At 37.1% G+C, this 13,947-nt stretch overlaps 1 protein-coding gene across 2 annotated transcripts in view; it reads right to left on the bottom strand.

The window, feature by feature from the left end:
• Window positions 1-10,110: 10,110 nt before the first annotated feature.
• Window positions 10,111-13,947, bottom strand: part of WDR26 (WD repeat domain 26) — a 40,614-nt gene continuing 36,777 nt past the window's right edge. For both annotated transcript variants that reach the window (XM_004270994.4, XM_004270995.3), the window contains exon 14: window positions 10,111-12,140. In XM_004270994.4, the coding sequence (XP_004271042.1) occupies window positions 12,115-12,140 (26 nt within the window). In that variant the 3' untranslated portion in view covers window positions 10,111-12,114. The remainder of the gene's footprint in view (window positions 12,141-13,947) is intronic.

Genomic DNA, 13,947 nt, shown 5'->3' with positions numbered 1-13,947 from the left:
GTATGTAGGAATAGGACTGTCATTCCAGCCTTGCATGCCAAAGAAATAGAGGACAGCTTTAAAGGGAAAATGTAATAGATGAGCAAAGTGGCTCTTCAGGTCTACTGAGAAGTCAGAGTACAAAGCGATACTGTTAGTCTGGGCAAAGGAAGAAAGAAACTAAACTACCCTTTTGTCTATATTGCGGCAGCTTCCTGTATTTAATGTGGTTTACAGATTTATGGGGCTGTAAGCCAAATGTCTTTTCACAAGAATGTTAACAGAAAATGACATTTCAAAAAATAATATTTCTTTGCTGAATCTGTGAACCCTTATAAGCCATTACACATACGATGTAATTCCTGCTTATAGAAAGGAAAATAAACCAAAAAAGCAAAACTTTATCAAGAGCTTTCATTTAAAAGCCGCTGCCTCCACAATTGCCCTCAAACCCATATACTCCCACTGGCCCTTGCTGCGTCTTGGTTTTGCATTCTCATTGGTCCAGTTGTATTTGATCTGTCCGATATATTTTTTAATGGGTTTGGAGAGGTGATTTGGTAGAAGATGCCCATCACATCAGAAGCAGGAGTAGCCAGTCATTCGGTGTCGGTGAAACTGAGCCTGTCAGCGCTCTGTTTGGGGCCTGATTAACCGTAGCACTCCTGTCCTGCTGCGCTGACCACTGTCCATTTCATGGACATAGCAGTATCCGACCAGACTTGATTCCTTGGAGGTATATTTGTCAATTCTTGCAGTTGTTGAGGGCACTTAACCTCTTGGGCTCTGTTTGCTGGGTGAAGTGAACCTGGCAGTTCATTCCCAGTGCTCGTTTGTGTTTTAATGTGGCCATCTTAGGCGCTGGCATTTAGGCAAAACATGGCTGAGTCCAAAGAAGTTATTCACTCTGTTGAGGCAGAATTGCATAGTCACATAAGGTGTGTGGTCACCAGATATCAAATGTTGCATGTCCTTTCGGCCCTGGACTGGGTCTAGCCTTGGCAGAAGCCGGAGAGGCACTAAGCAAAACTCCCTATTTGGATAGACCCACATTTTGAGGATGGTGGTATACCCTGGCCACACGTGAAAGGAAGGGTGAAATGGTAGGCAAAGTAAACTTGGTTCTGTTGGCCTCTTTCGAGCTTCAAAAATTGCTCCTTGGGGGTATCTTGTTTTTCTTCCAGGCAAAGAGCCAAGAAGCTGTAACATAGAAGTTAGTTTGATGCATCTCTCTTACCCTTTCCTTCTTAGGCACCTTCCTCTATTTAAAAAAAGAAAAACAGTCACTTAACTCTGACTTTATCCCTAACTTCCAGTGCCTCTAAATGTTCTGCTCAAGCTTTGAAAGCAATGAAGCTGTTGGAGAACTTAAATCCTTAGAACTGAGAGATAAACAAGCTACTTCAGGAAGCTCAAAGGTGGTGGAGGACTGTTGACCAAAATGTTTTATCTTCTCATTCTTCTTTTTTTAAAAAATTGAAATTTTCACAATATTGTGTTAGTTTCAGATGTACAGCATAGTGATTCAATTATTTTTTTCAGATTATATTCCATTATAGGTTATTACAAGGTCTGGAATATACAAGTATTCTTAGTAACCAAAATAGAAACCTGTGTAGTTGAGAGCATCTGGCTGTCAGTTTACATACCATCAGGCACGTCTGTTGGTGAGGCTGAGCAGATCAGAAAGGTGCCTTGTTTATAACGAAAGACAGGAGCTCTTTACTTCTGAAACATTAACAGTGGTTAAAAACAAAACCACCTTTCTTGTATTGCTTGTCTGTAATCAAAGGCAGGAAAGGGGGTAACTCTAGTTTTTTGTTTGGATTTTTTAGGGGCCCTTCTACAAATTATGAAAAGAGGGAAAAAGCACTGACTTTAAAAGCTGTGGTTAAGATGCCGAAGATTAATCTTCTGTGCTTTTAACTGATTGGAGAGTTGCAGAGACCCTTAGAGATCATTTGGTCTAACTTCATCTTAGACATCTGGAATCCTCCTGGCTAGTCCAGTGTTCTCTCCCTTATCACTTCTCGTCCCTGTCCATCTGTGAAGGTAGTACCCTGGGCCCAGCCAGTGCAGACTACTATGGCATGCTCCTGGATGCAGAATATTTTTATCTGTGTATTCTGTCATTTTCCTTTGACCTTTTCCTTCCATCCCTTCAGTGGTTAGCAGGTGCACTTGCTAATCACTGGACTCAGCTGAGAGAGCCGAGGAAGAAAGATCGAAGGTGCAGCTTGGTTCATCAAAGCCTGACAGCCACCTTTTCATGCCACACAGATGACAATGGAATAATAATCCAAATCTGCTTCCTCTCATCTGAGCTCACTTTGAATTTGAGGGATAAGAAAGCTCCCCATGGAACTTTTTCTTCTGTGGCACTTACCACTTTCTATCTGGTGTTACGGTTATTTGTATGCAGTTAATCTCTCCTACTAGACTGTACACTCCTGGAGGGCAGAGTATCCTCTTATTCATATTTGTATCATTTTCCTATTGCTCCTGGCACCTAACGCAGTCCATGCCTTGCACACGGAAACAATAAATGATTGTTGAATGAATACATAAATCTGATTGTGTTGTTCTGTTGCTCTTTCAGCATGAAGTCTAACTAATGTCCTTTACATCAGGGAAGTAAGAAGCAATGGAGCAACATAATCAAAGTCTACCATCTGTTTTCAAGGCAGTCACATTATGGAATGTTCTAAGACATGCTAGGTTAGGAAAGGAAATCGCTGTATTTGGTGTACTGGAGGCTTGTGAAGTCAGTTTTCCTCACAAGTAATATTTTGTCAGAAGTAATTGTGATGAAAAGTATTATGTACTAGGTATAATTAATTACCCCCTGCATGTAAGTAAAATTGTTCTAATACATGGAAACAGGCAGCAAGATAGAGAAGGGAAGTCTTGAAATTCTATGCCTATTATCTAGATTGCTGCCACCTGAATTTGTGTACTTTAAGCCAAAAATACTATTTTGCAATGTAGTGTAACAAAGATGGAAATATTCTTGGTGTAGTGAAACTACAGTTAATAAGGCTGTTCAAAGAATGGGCTGTTCTATCTGAGCATTTGTCAGTGAAGCCTTTTGGTTTTAAGCCATACTTACCGTGAAAATTGTACAAGGTAGTAGTCAAATTGTTCTGCTCTAAATATAATCTAAGGACTGAGGGTCATTCAGAGCCTTAGGGTTAGCATTGTGAACCGCAGTAATCACAGTAATAATCACCGTCAGGACATAGATGTTAAAGGGATTGGTCACTAAGAGCTCAAGTTGCTCTTTAGAATAAATTCCTTGATAAAAGCTGTTTTTGTTTTCAATGGCTTCCCTCTGAGGCTGGCTGAGGGGTGGGTGGTGGGTGAGTGGTCAGAATCAGCTAGCTGGGAGCTCAGAGGTTTGACCGTGGCTTCCCCTGCTGTGTATTTGGTTTGCTACATCCGTTATGGAACAGTCTTGGTTTCACCTGTATTAGTTCCCATTCAACATTAGCGCATAGTCAGAATGTGAGTCAGTCGAACAAATACTGAAATTGCTGTTCTCCAGTGCAGCATCTTGTGTGTAGATGTTGAGAGGACTAGTAAAGGTGCGGAGTTACACACTGCTATACTATCACTCTCCAGCCATCTCTCTGATTCCTGGTTCCCTTCTAAGCACCCGGTGCTTCGTCAGAATCCCCACTTTGTTATTTATCCAGGGGACTTGGTTCATCTTCAGTCTGCTATTCTAAGTACCATATATTCTTTGGGCAAGAGGCTGGCACTTGAACAAGGAAGGAGCTTGAATCCTTCGTCTGTTTTCACAGCTCAGTTCATTCAAATTGATAATCTCTGAAGGAGAGGATGTGAGTGGAATCAAGTTGTAGAGCCTGATCTTATCACTTTATCTGATCAGCAGCCTATTTCACAGGTTGGATGCAAAGCAGGCGAGGGTTGAACTTGACAGCTCAATTAAAAAGCAACAAGTTTGGCTGCCACTGCATCTGCTGTATCAGAGTGACCTGCAGGGCAAGGCTAGCTTCTGGTGTAGCTGTGTATAAAGATACTAACTTTTTAGAAGACAATAACAGGACTAATCCGTGTCAGTTGGTAATCTTCTATTTTACCAGTTACAATAATCAAATTTATGGGCATTCTTGTTTTATCTGTAACCTACTACCTTCCCTCCCCCACACTATTTTGAAGCCAATACCAGACATCAGTACATATGTAGTATTTCTACACATCTCTGTAAGATAAGGGTTCTTAAAACACACACACAGTCCCAGCAGCATACATAAATTGGTAATTACTTAGTACTAAATATACAACGGGTGCTCCAATTTCCCCCATTGGCTCAAGGTTTACAGTCGGTTTGTTCACATTGGGATTCAGCAAAGATCTGTACATTTCATTTGGTTAATGTCCTTAAGTCTCTTAATCTACTAAATTCCCTATTATTTTCCTTGCAATTTGTTGAAGAAACTGTTTCACTGGACGTAGCAATCATTTGTTGTGTAGAACCTCCAGTATCTGGCTTTTGCTGACTGCCATAGACTCTTAAAAAAAAATCGTTTGTGATTTTACTATGTGCATTCTCACCCATCACAAGCTGTCTGGTAAGAAGATACTGTTAGCTTCTTTCATAGATGAGGGATCTCTGACAGATAAGTAATTTGTCTAAAGTGACACACCAAGTGATAGGATTTATATTTAAATCCAAACCCACTACTTTATAAAACAATTTAAAGACATTCAAATTTATTGTGCTTCTATCTTCTATGAAACTTCATGAGTCTGTTTTATTGATTGCTTTAATTGTATGGAGAAAAATCTGTACAATTTCAAGTGTCATTTTCTTCTATGAACTACACAGTTAACTAGAATCAGTAAAGAAGTGTGCCCTTAAATGTTTTACCTATCTTTGACAAGTTTTTAACAGTCAATTTTTAATCTAGGGTGTAAGTGGCCATCTACAGACCAAGGGAGGTTTATGTGTGCAGTGGCTAATAGCATAAGCTCAGGGGCACCTGGCTTAGAATCCCAGCTCCTTCATACCAGTTAATTTATTTAAGCCTACTTCCCTCATTTGTAAAATGGAAATTAGAGTATTTGCCCCATGAAGGTACCTTGAGAATTAAATGAGAATGGAATGAGTGGCTCATCCATAGTGACTGGCCTAAAGCAAGCACCCAGTATATTAGCCCAAAGGAATACCTGTTCTGTACTCATGTTACTCAACGACCAAATAGTGTGTGCGTTGTGGTTAGTCCCTCTCATTACCATTCTTGCTCCTGCTTTTGATTCTTGGTCTCATTGCTGAAGTAATAATATAGCGTAGTCCCACGGTTTTCAAAACCCACCAGTGTGGATCAGTGTCAGCTGACAACATACAATTACCTGACGTGTTAACAAATTTGACTTGTGATCTGGAAGGTGGCTTCGAAATCTAAAAGTTAAAAAAGCCCTTGGATTTAGGAGTTAAAAGCACAGGCTCTGGAATCAAACAGGGGTTTGAATCCCAGTACTATCATCTATTAACTGTATTTCAGTCTCCTTAAGCCTGAGTTTATCATTGAAGAAAAGTGAGCAATACTTGCTTACAGAGATAGAAGTTTAAATAATGTATATAAGGCGCATGGTACCCAATAAGCACTCCAGTTATTTATACAAACACTAGGAGAAAGCACAGAAAGAGAAAGGAAATTAAAACCAAACCAGTTGAATAGTATCAGTTCTTTGTGGACAAGAACACAAAATGTTACTGAAGTTTTTTTCATGCAAACCCATTAACAGGGGAGAAAGAAAAAATCTTAACTGAAAAGTTTTTTCATGCAAATCCATTAACGGGAAAGAGAGCCCATTTATACATAGTGTGAAAGAACTTTTAGAACAAGTTTTTCATTGATAATAAAATCAAGACCCCTTTTCTGAATTCATAGGCCACAAACTGGTATTTTTCCATTTGGGAATGAGGGAAAAGTTATTCAATATTTGGAAACTATTTGGTATACAACTCCCAATTCAATGTGTAGCTGCATTTTAAAATTATATTCAAAATGAGGAAAAAGCCACACAGAACTTAAATGAAGAACATTAGCACATTCATTTATTTGAATTCTAGATACGGCCTATCACCATGGCTAATTAACATCTTGAATAAGATGTTAAAAGTCTTAAATTGTGTATGAGGGACTCCAGTTGCATCAATTTAATACAGTGACCAAAGAAGCCACTAATCCTCGCATCAGAAAAGGAAATTAAAACTTGCTGAAAATTTGTTCTTGTTCTTCCGTTTCCAGCATTAGCTATACATTACATGCCGATTTAACATTTTGTTAATTACGTGATTGTACTGTTTCCTATACAGCAAGCCCATGTTACGCACGCTCATCAGGTTTGAGGGAGGAGAGCCCACTGCCACAAAACCAATGGCAGACACCTAAGATTCTTGGAAGTAGTGATAGGATGATGGGGTCATTTTGTTTGTTGAATGTTCTTTAACAGTTTTAAGTTTTGCTGGGAAAAATTTCAAGTAGAAGTCATGAAATGATGTAACTGAAGACCATCAACTTTTCTTTTGCTTAAATGAAAGGGAATTGAATTGTGTTTTTAAAATACAACTCTCTTAAGATTTATTAAGGTTGGGAAATTTTTTACCTGGTGCTGGGATCTGGCATGAAACTTTAAGCTAAGTCTGCAAAGTATAGTTGTATTTAAAGACTTCAAGTAGAAAAAACTTCTCTCTTGCCTGTTGATCAGAGGAAGTGGCAAACTGTACCTTTAAGGTGGTGAGCAGTAGTGTGGAAGCATTACCTCTCTCTGCCTCATCACTGGATCTGCTATCCTGAGTCTCCACTGATTGCCTGCCAAGTACTAATTTTTCACATTTGCACTTCCTTTTACTGTGCAGACCACCACTCTTAGTAGTAAAAATCATAAAGCCTACTTCTGTAATAATTCACCCTGATGGGCAATTGGTTTTCTTTTCTTTTCATAAATACAAATGTACTATATAGGTTTGTATACATTGAATGCTTTCTCCAAGGATATCTTTAAATAACTATATATTTATTTGTTATGAAATAAATTTTAATTTCAAACTGGAAATATATTTTCTCCCCTTGTCAGCATATCCACTGCCTAAACGCATAATTTCAGACGCAGTAATGTTTTTGAACATGCGGCTTATGATTCCTTTAAAAATGCAAATGTTCCTGAGAGTTTTCTAAATTAATCCATGATTACACACAACAGCTTTTAAAAAAACAGATATCTCAACTGGCAAAGCAGTGCTCTGTTAGACACCACTAAAAAACTCCAGGTAAATCTATGGATGTCAAATTCAGCAAATCAATTGTTTTAGGTAAAAATAGTACTAGTTAGACACTCAGGCTAATGCCTATTAGGAGATTTAACACAGCAACAATTACTTAATTATTCATTCTGTTTATTGGATTGAAAGGGAATACAAACGATTGGTTAAGTGCTATGCACTGACATGGAAAAGGTGTATTAAAAAAAAAATCCCAGGAAAGCAAATCAAAGTTAATGTAGATTCAATTGAACAAAAATTTAAAGACATTTAATATACTACACATTTATAAAATAAAAGTTAACAAAGGGTGTTTTGTAAATAATTAGTAGAACAAGTGAAAATAAATATATCAGAGACCTGAAGTTTCTTATGCTTTAATGAAATAATAAAGCAAAAAAATTTAAACTACTAAATATAATCTGAGAGGCAGTTAAAAAAAAAACCCCAATATTTAAGAACACAATCCTTTGAAACATTTAATCAGTCCATAGCAAATAGTTATTATATATCAAAAGCTCTAAGTTTTAACTAGTTCCACCACAATGCCATGTAAATCTTGACAATTTAGAAATCTTGAGATCAACACTTAAGTTCTTTTCTTGATCTCTACAGCTTGGTTTGTAAGTACATACATGCTTTTGTGGATCTATTCCCCTCGCCACACACACACATTTTCAAGGAGCCAATAACATTTTTTTCCATCTGTGCCTAAAAATGTTCCGATTCAGTTTTTAGCACATTGACCCTGATGATGAAAATGTTTTAAGTTAAAGATGGGGACACAATTTCAGTCTTATAAAAATATACCAGTATTAACCAAACCTTCAATTCAGAGAGGGCACTTCACATGTGCACGAGACTTTTAGTGAAACTGACAAGAACCCAGGACAGCTGTTTCCAGGACTTTTTATGAATTAAGTAATCTCTTTCACACAGACACACAACACACACACGCACACATTTTTATTCTCTTAGTTTCATTAAATCCAGGCTATCTGGATTAAGTAGATAAGGGATGGGTTTTTATAGTTTTTGTTTTTGCAACTATAGGGCAGCTACTATAACAATAGCTTAACAACACTGAAAATTTTCGATTAAGTTCACCCTGTTTTTAGAAAGTGTCTTAAGTATAAATGCAGATTCACCTCTTCTTTTAAAGTTAGCGGTTTAAATTAAATCCGATATGGTTTTTGAAATGGAAGTAGTATTTTGGAGAACAACCCCGAAAGAGTAGTTGCTAAAATCTAAATGAGAAATTAAAACGAAATAAAGATATTTATACACTTCAGAGATGGGACAAAAAGGATATTAAGAAAAATGTCTTCTTTCCTCCCCATTCAAAAGTAGCCATTCTTCTGCTGTGAAAGAAACTGACATGGATATTTCCCTTTCAAGAGATGTACGTTATATTTACCACTGTGAGCAGAGGTGATAGGGTCAGTTCTTGTGTGCAGGAACCAACATCCTAAAAAAGAAAATTTCAAGATGGGGAGGGGTGGGGGAAAAAAGGGTTTTCTATTAATGTCATGAAATGCCACTCCAGAGGGAGAACACTCCTAATAATAAAAATTACCATACTACTACTAGTGTGATTTCAAATTAAGAAAATACTGATAAAAATTGATTTTTTTCCTTTCAATTACCAAGTTATTTTAATTACTTAAGTTTATTTTTAAAGCTAGGTAATCCCTTTCTGTTCTCCCACCCACTGAAATGGGCCAATGTGTAGGGGCATTTGCAAAAAAAATTTCCTCTGTTTAAACTACTTACCTGGTTAAATATAACATTTACCTGGCCAATAAGAGCAAAAGAAATGTAGCTAGCTAGAATGAACACTAATAACATACAAAAACCCAAACTGAAACTTTGTCATCCCTCCCAGCTAATTCCCCAACTCTAATTCACCACCCACACACCAGTCTTAAGAATCCCCAAATCCAACACTGTACTACTAATAACCAGTTATTTGGAGGAAAAAGACATTTAATTTCATACGTGCTCTAGCCCTTAATCAATGAATAGTAACAACAAAAAAACATTTTTAAGCACATGGAAATGAGCCTACTAACCTGATTTTTGGAGCCAAAATTCTCCACTCTATTTTGATCTATGTGCAAAAAGTATTGGTACTTTTCAGTTTATACATTTGTTAGTATCTTGCAGCTGGCTTGGTAGTATTCTCACTCTGTATATTCTCACCTCAAGCCTATATAGAGACTACAGCACTGTCAGAAGTTTTCAGTTAAGAGCTATGAGTTAGACCATCCTGCTATCAGGTTCTTTGTACCATAAAATCCTAGGTATCTTCATTTATTTTACCTTTCTAGCACAGTCGCTGCATGGCACATGCATGAAGTAGACGTTTACAGCAAATTGGCACAGTAAAGTACCAGTATATATAGGAAGCTGCCAGTTAAGACAGACTCGGAACACAAACTCACCTAGCTGCTATAGAAACCTTTGCATAGTTGTTACTCCGTTTTAATGGAGTTATGTTCTTGTAAAATGTGCCTCTCTTTTACTCCACTTTTTTTAAAGTGTTTTTAACTGTACTTCAGAAGCACTCTGAAAACTCAGATCTAGGGGTGGCTGGGTGAAGTATAGTAGACTTGAGCGCCAAATTGCCCCTGAATGGGCACAAATCTCCGTGAATGTTACACATGTACCATAGCACACTGTAACCAAATTTGTAAACAGCTGTGGAGTTTCTATGCCCACATTTTGTTAGTGATGTTACCATAGAGATTGGGGTGTATTAATGGCTTCAGGGTATACATGAATCACTTAAAATATGAATGGATTTAACTGTACTGAGGTAAAGAGAAGTTGCCACTTAATTATATACAGTTACCAATGAAGATTTTATTCAAGCTTAAAGTAAAAAGTAATTTTAGTTACGAAAAATGAAGTACCAGATAAACTGTAACATAGTTGTTTTAACTTAGAAGTATCAAAACAGGAATTCTTGATTCTCTAAGTGGTGGTCTCTGCAAAATGGAGCTTAAAGAAATCTTTTACATTACCAATTTGATAAAATAATCTGCTGACCACGATCTATCATTTTCTGGGAGAATCCGAGCTATTTTAAGGCCAATTGTGTTTTTCTTTCTTCTCCCCTTCCCTGACTTTACCCATTTCTCCCTGCTACCTTCCCCTACCCACCCATCCCCCGATGGAAGAACTCCTAACATCCAAGCCTTTCTCTTCTTTGTGGATCCTGAAGGAGTCTACTCATGGTAATAATATATTGTAGACTTGGCTGGGCCGAAAGGGAACAGTGTAAGACTTTTTCTTCACCAGAATCTTATTTTGGGGGTATTCCCACTCCTCTTCCCAACGTAACAGCTATGGTCACCATATTTATATCCTCTACTAAAGAGGGGAGGGAATTTCCAAGGAGACTAAGTATGTTGTACTCAGCTGTTACGGGGTTTAAAAGCACAACGTGAACATCAGGCTTTTGGCTTATTTTAAACGTGAAATTCTCAAAATTAAAAGTGCTTTTCCATGAAGGAAACCCTTCCTTAAACTAAAAGGGGAGGGGAGAGGGAGACTATCCACAGCACCAGTTTAGAATGAGGTTCAGTATGGCAATATCTGAAAATCTGAGAAGAAATATTCTTTAAATTTACGTATCCCTATATGTCAAAATATTAAGGGCAATTAGAGAAATGACTCCTAGGTTTTAAACCCAGTTTAAGTATGTCTGTAACCTGCTGAATTCTTCTAACAAGCTCAGTTATACTATGAATTTCCAAAGTGGTTATATCTGCTGACTTCTACTCTCTTGCTAGATCACACCAAAATGATTCCCCAAGTTGAGAACAACTTGGAACAAGCTTTGTTGAAAACCTGGACTGACTACTGATCTCTCATGTTGGTATAAATTTAAAATTCTCGTTATGAATCTTGAATTTCTTGACGATCAGGTACTGATGTTCCTTCAGGAATAAAACAAAAGGGGGAAAATCTTCAAAGCGCTACTCTGAACTTCCTGTGTGATGTCCTTCCAAGCACTGTTTCTGACCATGTCTCATGTGGTATTCCAGAAGAGCATCAGTTTATACTGCATATCTAAGTCATAGAGGAAACTCTTTTTAAGCTGGTTTAGATTCCAAATGTATACAAATGAAGTCACTTTAATCCTATAAATACTTCTTAATTTATTTTTAAAAAATTGTGCTGTTAACCCTTTTACGGGGCAACAAGCCATGTGAAAAGTACAAAACTTTTTGTCAAATGTAATATTGAGAGTGCTTTTGACATAGTTCACTGGTTTATCATCTGGATCAGTATATACTGCGCAACGGGCAAGGCTAGAATCCATGAACCAAGCTGCAAAGATCTCAAGCTAAATAAGGCGGAAAGATTTGGAGAAACAAAAGAAGGAAATTCTTTCCTATCCAATGTATACTCTTCAGACTAATGCACTCTTTCTATCAAGCCTTCTAAACTGTTAAATAAAGTTTTCCAAACAAGCATTTAAACTTCATTACACAGAAGAGCAACAAGAATGGATCCTGCCCGACAAAAGGCAGGAGGGAAAAAATTATATATACTGAGTTCAATGGGTAAGCCTGAATGTAGCACAGTTCTTCACAACCGATGGGGGGATAATTCAACATGGTGTCCAACAACGTTCTAACGACGTGCTTCATCTCAACTGGTTACTATGAAGCAAGGTGTAAATGTTTGGCCCCAGTCGGGCTTCAGAAATGGTTCTTTTTTCATGACGAGCATGTCTGTCCAGCTATCAATCATGTTTGTTTGCACCAAATCCCAAGCCATTAAAATACGACTAATTTTAAGTTAAACAGAAGTCGTCTGCTCCAGATTCGCCATCAACTATCCATGCTACTGCATTCCTCTGAATGAAGACAAGATGAAATGTGTATTGGGGGAAAAGAGGAAGAAGAGGGGAGGGGGAGAAAAAAGTTACCAGTTAGAAAGTTTTAAAATCAGCATCATGCCATTACAAAATATCGTAACATTAGAAAACAATCACATCGAGGCAAATTCTTGATACTTTCATCATTATCGTTAGAACTGTGTCCACGTCACATCTTAGGCTATATATTACAGTCTAAACTCAGGATTATTTTGAAAATTGGAGAACCCAAGAGAATAATCATATTGGAATCTCATACTTTAAAAATGAACCTTGAAATACTTATGCAGAATAGAAAAATCTTCATGGTAGTTTACAATAGAAGAGAATAAAGAAGATCTGGCAGTCCAAGATAAACTGTGCATCATATCTATGTATTTTTTTTTTTTTTAATATATCTATGTATTTAATTCTCCTTTCAGTGGCTCAGTTTGAAATTCTGCAGTATCACCCTACACTTCTGTGTGTGTGTGGGAGGGGTAATGTGTCAACAGCTCTACCGATATAAATTCACACACTCTACAATGCACCCATTTAAAGTGGACAATTCAATAGGTGTTAGTATATTCACAGGATTGTACAACCATCATGACAATCAATTTTAGAATATTTTCATCACCATTAGCAGTCGTAAGCGAACCCTCACCCCCCCATCCTAAGCAACTACTAGTCTACTTTCTCTATGGATTAGCCTCTTCCGGACCATTTCATGTAAATGGAACCACCGTAGGTGCTCTTTTGTGTCTGGCTCCTTTCACTTAGCATATTGTTTTCAAAGTTCATCCATGCTGTAGCATGCATTAGTACTTGATCCTATTCTATTTAGTACTATTCTATTAGTACTTGATCCTATTCTATCTAGTACTATTCTATTAGTACTTGATCCTATTCTATCTATAGTCCTCAAAAAAAAAAATGCAGTTTGAAACTTTACTGTTATAATAAAAGGTCAGCAATTCTCTTTTTTGAAATTGAGTTAAGTGAAATATTTTTACTTCAATGACTTATAGTATCTTAGGATATCATGATTTTTGAATGTCATTTCCTTAGCTTCTCATCTATATTTTTCCAAAACGTCTATTCCAAACAGGTATTAATTAGAAAAACAAGTTTTCAAGTGTGGGAAAAAGAACCCAGAAGATGCCTGCATAAAAGGCATTACCCAAATTTCTAGTTATACAGAAGCTGTTTTCCTATTTTAGGTATAAATGAAATTTTAGGGCTATACCTATGTTGCAAAGCACAACTGAAAATTGCTGAATTAGAACCAGTGCTTACAACTGGGCCAAGTTTGGCTCACCCACAATAATGAGTATCCACAATAGCTAAGTTACCAAATAGCAGTGTAACTTTTGTTTCACAGTAGAAGCATAAACACACCCTTAAAGGTATGTCTAAAATAAATCCACTTACAAGGTAAATCTGTTACTATATACCTAATGTTTTCCTACTTCTTCAAATCAAATGTTTATTTGAAGAAATAACTTCCAAAATGACTAATAAAATTAGAAAAGCACATATAATCTCAGTTATAGATCTCTAAAACATCTAAGAGAGTGGGGCTTGAAACCTAAAAAAGGACAACAACGAACAATAGGAGATCAACAAGATTTTTAGTTTTAGCTGATTTCAGAGGAATGTTAGAATGTCATGTAGTGATGTACAGATACAAAAAGGTCCTTGAAGGTTCTGAATAACTGAACAGTAATTCTCAAGCTTTTTGACCTGTGTGCTCTTCGTGCTTTTTACTCTCATCTTTGGCTGTACATCCTCACCGACCAGTGAG

The sequence above is a fragment of the Orcinus orca genome, chromosome 1 (genome assembly GCF_937001465.1).
Source record: "Orcinus orca chromosome 1, mOrcOrc1.1, whole genome shotgun sequence".
In the NCBI taxonomy this organism is placed as follows: Eukaryota; Metazoa; Chordata; class Mammalia; order Artiodactyla; family Delphinidae; genus Orcinus; species Orcinus orca.
The sequence above is the reverse complement of the archived record's forward strand: the minus strand, read 5'-3'. Positions and strand labels throughout refer to the sequence as shown.